This window comes from Cyprinodon variegatus, unplaced genomic scaffold (assembly GCF_000732505.1).
Source record: "Cyprinodon variegatus isolate N-32 unplaced genomic scaffold, C_variegatus-1.0 Scaffold462, whole genome shotgun sequence".
Classification (NCBI taxonomy): domain Eukaryota; kingdom Metazoa; phylum Chordata; class Actinopteri; order Cyprinodontiformes; family Cyprinodontidae; genus Cyprinodon; species Cyprinodon variegatus.
Window position 1 is genome coordinate 335628 of NW_015150915.1, and position 8348 is coordinate 343975.

The following is an 8348-nucleotide window of genomic DNA, read 5'->3' on the forward strand; positions in this document are numbered from 1 at the left end:
AAATCAGAGCATTAAAAAAACAAACTGTTTGTAAATCTGCCTGAAAACGTACATTTTTGCAGTGTTTAAATCATTTTAAATGCTGTAGCAAAACGATTAAATAATGAGGACATTGAATTTACTGTTTCTGGAACAAATTTAGCTAGACACATTAAATCAGAAGTGCTTTGACTGTAACCATCCTTATCGTTCAGATGGAGGGCAGCCATGTTGGATTTAGAGGTTGGATCAGTGAGAAACGTCAAATTTTCCTTCTTAGAAATTTGACATCTCTTTTTTGTTGCTTTTTTTTTTAAACAAACTGAAACAAATCCAGGTGTGTCGCTGCTTGGATTCTAAATATTTGAATTTAATGATCTGGAGATAAAACAAAAAAAAACAACTGAGAACCAGTGAAGTAACAAACCTCAGCCTCTCATCTGATGAAGCCTGACTGCTGATCTCTTGCTCCCTCTGGTGGCCACTCCTGCACACCTCATAACCACTCCAAAGTAGCGCACATAGAAACATTCACTCATTAGGGTAATGCTTGTGCTTTTATAGGAGACCTTGGCTCAGACCAAGAGTGATGATGATGCGGATCCCCGTCTTCTGCTTGTGAAGCTAAATCTGTGAGAACCCATGTTTCTGTCTGCCAGGTGTGGTGATTAGTCTGCTCACAGCAAACATTTTACAAAGAAATATCTCTGAGTCCATAAAGAAAACAAACCAAACAAGTCCTGGCAACTGGCCAATAGAAGATGTGTCGACAACTAGACGCTTTATCTCTATGCAGAAGGCACCTGCATAGATGCTGTAAATACTGTAAGATACATGCAGAGCGAGGAGAAATCATCAAAAATACAACAAGTTCATGCTCTGAGTATGCTCTGTGTTTGGGGAGGGATAACAGTTTGGAAGCCCCCCCCCCTCTTAGATTAGATTAATGCAACCAATAATTAGATGGCGTTCATCTATCTCCAGTTTCACTAAGGCATCACAGAAATATCAGTCGTACCATGCTCTACAGTGAAGATCTACAGTTAATACTGGGAAACTGGGCATGCAGGTCAGCGCGCCGCCTCCAGCAGCACGTGGTGGGAAATCAACGCGACTAATGGACAGAAAGCATGAGGGAAAATTAAACAGAGAGACATTCTGCTAAATGATCAGCATCGCTCCAACCGCTTCAAAAAAAAATGCCACCAGACTTTAGGTTTAACAGCCCAACACTGGCAATGCTGTGCAAAGGTATTCACGCCCCCTTTGGGAAGATTTATACATAACTACATGTTTTTATTTCTCTATGGAGTGAATCGTTCTCCATTATTGTTGCAATGCAAATTTGAAAGAATAAATAAAGAAAAGATGCAATGTAGAAGTGAAACTTTGAAAAAACTTCTTTAGAAAAAAAGTTTTGAAAGTAACTGTTTTCATAGATTTTGTTTCTTATACTTTATTTCTTCCATTTTGTTATATTTTATTTCAGATTTTTTTCAGATTTTGTCTGTTTTCCGATTTCGTTTTTACATTTTTTTTATTGGGTTTAACAAATCATATTTTCTTTGAAAGTATTGCAATTTGTAAAATGAAATAAAAAAAGAGAAATTTGAAAAAGTAGCAACAAAAATAAAAAATATGAAAAATAGAAAAAAAAGGGAACTCAAAAACTTTTTTTCTAATTAAAAATTTTTCCTGGATTACTTTTTTTTTTGCAACAATAATGGAACAAAACTCACTCCATAAAAACAAAGTGGCTCATGAGGGAAGTTTGAAATGTATTCAGAAAGTGGAAGCAGACTCACGACTCCAAAATTTTGGAAAATTTATAACATAACTACCTGATTTTAATTCTCTATGGAGTGAATCGTCCTCCATTATCGTTGCAATGCAAATCTGAAAGAATAAATAAATAAAAGATGCAATGTAGAAATGAAACTTTGAAAAAACTTCTTTAGAAAAAAAGGTTTTGAAACTAACTTTGTTTTCATAGAATTTGTTTCTTATATTTTATTTCTTCCATTTTGTTATATTTTATTTCAGATTTTTTTCAGATTTTGTCTGTTTTTCGTTTTTACATTTTTTTTTATTGGGTTTAACAAATCATATTTTCTTTGAAAGTATTGCAATTTGTAAAATTAAATTAAAAAAGAGAAATTCGAAAAAGTAGCAACAAAAATAAAAAAATATATATGAAAAATAGATAAAACAATAGAAACAGCAAAGTTACTCAAAACCTTTTTTCTAATTAAAAATTTTTCCTGGATTAATTTTTTTGCAACAATAATGGAACAAATCTCACTCCATATTCAACAACGATGCTCATGAGGGAAGTTTGAAACCTATTCAGAAAGTGGAAGGAAACTCCCTGCTCCGAATTTTTATGGCTGCTCTGAAAAAAGATAATACTGTATATTATCCTGAACACACCATGAGGAAGCATGGTGGTGGCAGCATGATGCTGCAAACTAAAAGCCTGCAAAAAAACCCTTAAAACTGGGGCGAGGATTCACCTTTGAACTCAGCAGAACTTTGAACCTCCAAAGAAACAAAAGCAGCAGTTCTGTCGTTTACAACTAGAACAGGTTTGGCTGATAAATGAGCTTTAATATTCAAACCAGCCGCTTTAAAAAAGTTTTCCTAAATGCGACTGGTTCAGACTTGTCAGAGTTTTGTTTTTTGTTATATTCATGAAGATTTGAAAACCGACAAACAAATATATCCTTCTTTTCTACTTTGTGTTGATGCACCACAAAAATAAATCTAAATTAAAGAGAAGAAGGTTTGCGTTTTAAAGGGGTGTGAATACTTTTACAAAGCTTTGAATTTGCAGCCAGCAGAATTAGGTGGGAATCTGTAGATAAACAGAAGCAGGAGCGACAGAAACCTTCCTTCCAGTAGAGATCTGCCTTCTAAACCCAGCGGGTGAAGAAAGCGCCGTCGCCCGACTTTACGGGACGGATCGGGATGATCCCCCCTCCGACGGCGGGAGAAAAAGGAAATCCCCCGGAGACTCTCATATCATGTCGGATAACACCTCGACGGATACACTCTCTCCTCAGTGTAAACAAAACAAGCTTTCTGAATAAATCATGAGTATTTACAAAGTGTCTGTAAGGCAGGGAGGGGAGAGGTAGAACAAAAACATTCCAGCTGAGGCAGAGGGTTGTTATGGATGTCGGATTTCTGTCACAGCTCGTGATTGCGGATCAAAAGACGGACGGCGGAGGGAGAAGTATGGCTGGTGACCAAGAGAGCTACTTATTGGAAGGAGGCCACAGCAGGTGAAACTGGGAGAGGCATCCTGGTGTTGTTCTGAGCTTCGATGGATTTAAGACAAGAGCCCCATGTGAAAGGGGGAGGGGGGGGCACATCTTCACCGTGCACGGAAAATGAGTTGGAAAAACTAAAGAACAACGAACTCTTGGTTGTTTATTGGTGGGTAATGGAGGCAGAGGGGAAGAAGAAGGAACCTCATATTTGTTAGACTTTGTGATCCCACTCCACTATTATTGCTTTCCTGTTTTTTTTTGTTTTTTTTCCACAGGCACTTCAGAGGATTGGGCTTTGGCTGAAGTTGGAGCGTGAGAGAGGAGGCTGATGGGAGATGAGAGAGGAGTGACAGATGGCGCTAAAAGTGTGCTTGTGAATCTCCAATTTGTTTGTCTGCAACCAAAGACGGCTGCCTCCCAGCAGTAGAGTGATCGTTCTCGCTGAGAAACAGTGAGGTTTGGGATCGCTGGTGTTTGAGTGAGTCAGAGAGCACTCTCCTCACCTCCCCCCCCCATCCCCACCTCACAGCTGGGGTCAGAACCTGAGGACTCCCGAGGCTGAGGGTGGGCCTCCCCCCGTTGCTTCTACCCGGCGTTTAACATCCATCCTCCGTCAGTCCGTGTGGTTGTTTGCGTGCTTCTCGTCTGCGGCCGGCGATCCGTCCACGTCCTTGACCTTCCGACCCCCTCGCCCCGTCAGGACTTTGTAGCAGCCGCGGGCGATCTTATACATCCAGATTGTGTTCAAGACATCCAGGGCGATGCAAGACGTGATCCAGGCCACCTGGGCTCCCAGGCCCAGGCGCTCGAACTCCGGCGTGCCGAAGGTTGCGAACACGCTGGCCCAGTAGGACGGCATGACGCCGATGCGGACCAGGAAGAACACTACCGCCATGGCGACGCCATTCAGCACCACCATCCGGTGTGAGCGCGGGTACTTTAATGCCTCAAAAAACCACCTGAGAGAGAAAGAGAGCAGGAAGATTACAGTTTGTTTATTAATGGGGAAGAAGGTAGAAAAGTTACCCAGACGACAGCCTGTCAACAAACTAACATTTTAGAAAAGCAGATTATTAAAGCTGTAGGGAAACTGCTGTTCCAACCGTTGCATTTCTGAATTCTCCCGAGTGGTGCCAGACTTTAAACGAGTGAATAAAATGAATGTGATTGGTTGTTTATTAAAAGGGCGGGATTGCTGTGGCGGAAAGTTTGCAAGCCTATTCTGTTGTGGACGGTTTCTCAGAAGCATCTTGCTAACCAGTTAGCAACTTAGTGCTTGTAGGTTCCCAATGGGAAATTCCATTGGGACCAAGTAGCACTAAATTGCTAACCAGTTAGCAACTTAGTGCTAGTAGGTTCCCAATGGGAAATTCCATTGGGACCAAGCAGCACTAAATTGGTGACTTAGAAAAAATGTGACTCAATGGTAAAGTCAATGATCCGTATTTCAACCGTTGCGTATATTAGCTGCGACATATGAATCAAGAAGCTATGACCGAAAACATTTGATTGACAGATGACCGTTGATTGGCCGAATTTAGGTGTACAGGCTGACGTATAACTAACTGGCCTGCATAAGATACCAAAAAAACCCTACTGATTTTAAGACAGGACTTTTTTTTATATATATATAGAAATTTTCAAAATTTAGAGACAATATTGTCTGATAAAGAGTACATTTATATACATGTTTAAGCCAGAATTATTTGATATTTGAATATTATTCTCCCACAGCAGTGTGTTGTAGCTATGACGCAGATACTTTTGATTTATCCAAATATTGAAGCGTGGTCTGAGCTATGTTATTCCACACCACAATGCAAGAGGGACAGTCACCAACTAGCTGTGGGTCTAGATACGGCCGAGGCGGTGAGTATGTGGGGGCAAGTTTATGCGACAAGGAGGGACATGAGGGCGAGGAAGAGCAGGGATCCGGGAGAAAAAAGGTTCCCAGCGTCCTCGTTCACTTCGCTCTTCTAGCTCGTCCATCTTTATGAGTCATCTTACACAATGGAGGTCATACAAACAAAACAAGCCGGTAAGGTACCAAACAGGAAATACGCATAGTGTAGAGCGGATGTAGATTTGACCAATCAGAGGCCTCCTGTCTGCGGTCACCTACAATATTGGAGAGGTGCAGCAGAGTGTCTGTGGAAGGGGTGGGGCTTATCTGCATTCGCTGCGACACACACAACCTGGTTTCTGAGAATAAATCAGCATTTAGTCTATAAATAAATGACATTACAGACGTAACAGAGTTTATTAAGCATAATTTCTACTCTGCAAACCCAGAACCAGACATGACGAAGCAGCTTTTAGTTCTTATGCCCCATTAATCTGAAATAAACTTCTGGCAAGTTGTAACAGGGTTTACAGGAATGAATAACTCTAACTTAAAGGTTTTTAATGCTCTTTTAATGCTCTTAGAAATAATTTTAATGCCACCAACAGGTACCCGTCGACAGGCTGCAGCCATGTCCCGAATTCCTCGTTTTGAAGCCAAATTTGTTGAAATTTGCCCCCCCCCCATTCTCCCAATATAATATATTATAATAATATTATGATATAATATGTCTGACGAAATTTTTTTTTTTATAAAAATTTTTTTTTAAATAAAGCATTTTTAAATGCCACAATAATCAAATTTTATGAATTTTAATGCCAATTAAGGCCTTAATTTAAAAAAATTAATAATTTAATGACTTTTAATGATTTTTAATGACCCGCGGAAACCTTTTGTAAAAGTAAAAAAATTTAAGTTGTGTCTTTAATTTTTCTTTAAATTGTTTTGTTTCTTAGTTCATCATCTAGAGCTCACAAAATGTGCTACAAAAAACTTGCAATGAAGAATAATCAATCAATGTGTCTTTAATTGCAAATTGTATGACATTTCTGCAAAGACAGTTAAGCTGCATTCATTTCTATGGTTTACATTAGAAAGAACTTTAAAATTTAACATCAAAACATTATAAGTAAGTTTAAGAGGTAGGATTACTTTAGCGTGGCAGATAAAATGCAGATTATCTTACCTTTGGTTCACAAATGGCGTGGACAGCTCTGAAATGAGACGGAAATTGGCAAAATAAGGAAGCACCCCCCGTGTCTGCAAAAAAACGAGACGATCCATTAGTTGGAGATCATTGAATCCACATCTCCTCTGAGGATAGAGGTACTCACCAACACGTATCCATATGCATACAGCGCCGCCAAGTGGTGGCAGACAAAAAAGCTGTCCCCCATGGTGCTCCAGTTACATGCTAGCAGAACAAGGTCTGAAAGGAAGAAATGGGGGGGTTCACAGAAAAACAAGGTAGGTTATGTTTGAACTTCTCAGACTATAACAAATAGTTTAAATCAAAGCATTTACACCGAATAGTTGCAGGAACAGAACATTTCTGAGATTAACCCCGAAATCCCACATCCTCCGTGTCCGCTCTGCTGCGCCCCAGATCGCCTGCGCAAAGCAAAGCCTACATCCTCCACGGTTCCATTCGTATGGAGTCAGGAAGGGGTCAAAATTTTTGTAAACTCAGAAATATTAGTTGAAACTGAAAAAATAAAAGTTGAAATGGAAGAAATAGAAGCTGATACTGAATGTAATTTTTTTCCCCCTATAATCTGAGGAACTACAAAGGCAAACATAAAATAATACACTGGAAAAACGATCTAGAAATAAGTAAAAATTTCTTAGATTAAGTGTATTTACCCTTAATTTGAGCAGGTAAATGAGATAGTTTGCCAATGGAATGAGTATTTACTCTTAAAATAAGATAGTTAGATAATATGCACTTGAAATACGACAATGCAATTTTTTTTTTAATTTTAAATGTAAATTATCTTGTTCCATTGGCAAAATGTATATTTTACCTCCTCAATACAAGAAAAAATGCACTTATTTTAAGAAAAAATGACTTATCTAGATTTCGATTTTTTTCTACTGTAAGCATTATATTTAAATTCTTCCCTTCAGCTCAAAAAAACTCATAATTCAGTTTAGTATTTTAATCACACTTTTTCTTTTTTTTCTGATTAAACAGATTAGCAGTGTCACTCAAACCACTCAGTCCAGGCGCTATCTATTCGGGAACGGATGTAGAATTTACTTTTTGGTCGTGGGAAAGTTTTGTGGTTTATAAAATGACTGCTTATTTTTATATATATTAAGGTATTCTGGAATGATTATTAATGACCATTCCAGTGTATTAAATGTAATGTTTTTCATGGGATTTTCCCAAAAAGGCAAATAAATGCTGCAGAGAATGTGTTCACAAAGTTGTTGGAGTTCCCACAGTCCATGAATGCAACATGTAATGGGACATCTTTCCAGCGCTGCTGCAAGCTGTCAATCACGTTTCCCCGCCCACTCACATCAGATTGGGGTCAAAATCCGAATGTGAAAAAAAAATGATTTGAAAGTGTAAAAAAAATTTAAATAAAAAAAAAAATCCTGAAACTCAAAAAAATGGATTTGAATCTGAAAATATAAACTCTAAAGCTACAATAAAAAAATAAAAAAATAAATAAAATAAAAACGGGATTTAAAATCCCAAACTGAATTATGAGTTTTTTCAAGCTGAGGGGAAGCATGTAGATTCAATTCTTATTATTTCATGTTTAATTTTTCAGTTTCTCAGACTTTATAGTAAAAATATGACATTCCATATCAACTTCAATTTTTCTTGTTTAAATTCTTAATTTTTTTGTTTCAAATAAGTTTATAAGTTTACAAATATTTTGTCCCCTTTTTGACTCCATACTCCTGTCTTGCTCCGCTCCAACTTCCTCGGAGCTCAAGGAGAGCAAGTGCTATAATATTATTAAATTCACAGGAGCAAAACATGCGGAAATTAACGCTTAAGTTATAACATATTTAAAAAAATCCCCATTTCATCCAGCATATGAGCAGTTTTTGCACAAATATTTTCCTTTTGTTGTGGATTATTGTAACAGGGATAACTAGGGTCATACATGTTTTTTATGAACTGTTTGTTCTCTACCGTTAAACTCAGCATCTCTTCATCCCTGCCAAGAAGTTTGTTTTAAGTTTTAAGCCTCTTGTTATAAAATAAATATGTTGATCAAGATGAGAAATCTGGT

At 38.0% G+C, this 8348-nt stretch overlaps 1 protein-coding gene across 1 annotated transcript in view; it reads right to left on the reverse strand.

The window, feature by feature from the left end:
- Window positions 1-3494: 3494 nt before the first annotated feature.
- LOC107094073 (transmembrane protein 56-B-like) overlaps window positions 3495-8348 on the reverse strand; it is a 34112-nt gene continuing 29258 nt past the window's right edge. Inside the window, exons 5-7 of the mRNA XM_015389480.1 lie at window positions 6429-6523; window positions 6281-6354; window positions 3495-4210 (exon numbers count right to left, since the gene is read on the reverse strand). Coding sequence (XP_015244966.1) covers window positions 3865-4210; window positions 6281-6354; window positions 6429-6523 — 515 coding nt within the window. The 3' untranslated portion in view covers window positions 3495-3864. The remainder of the gene's footprint in view (window positions 4211-6280; window positions 6355-6428; window positions 6524-8348) is intronic.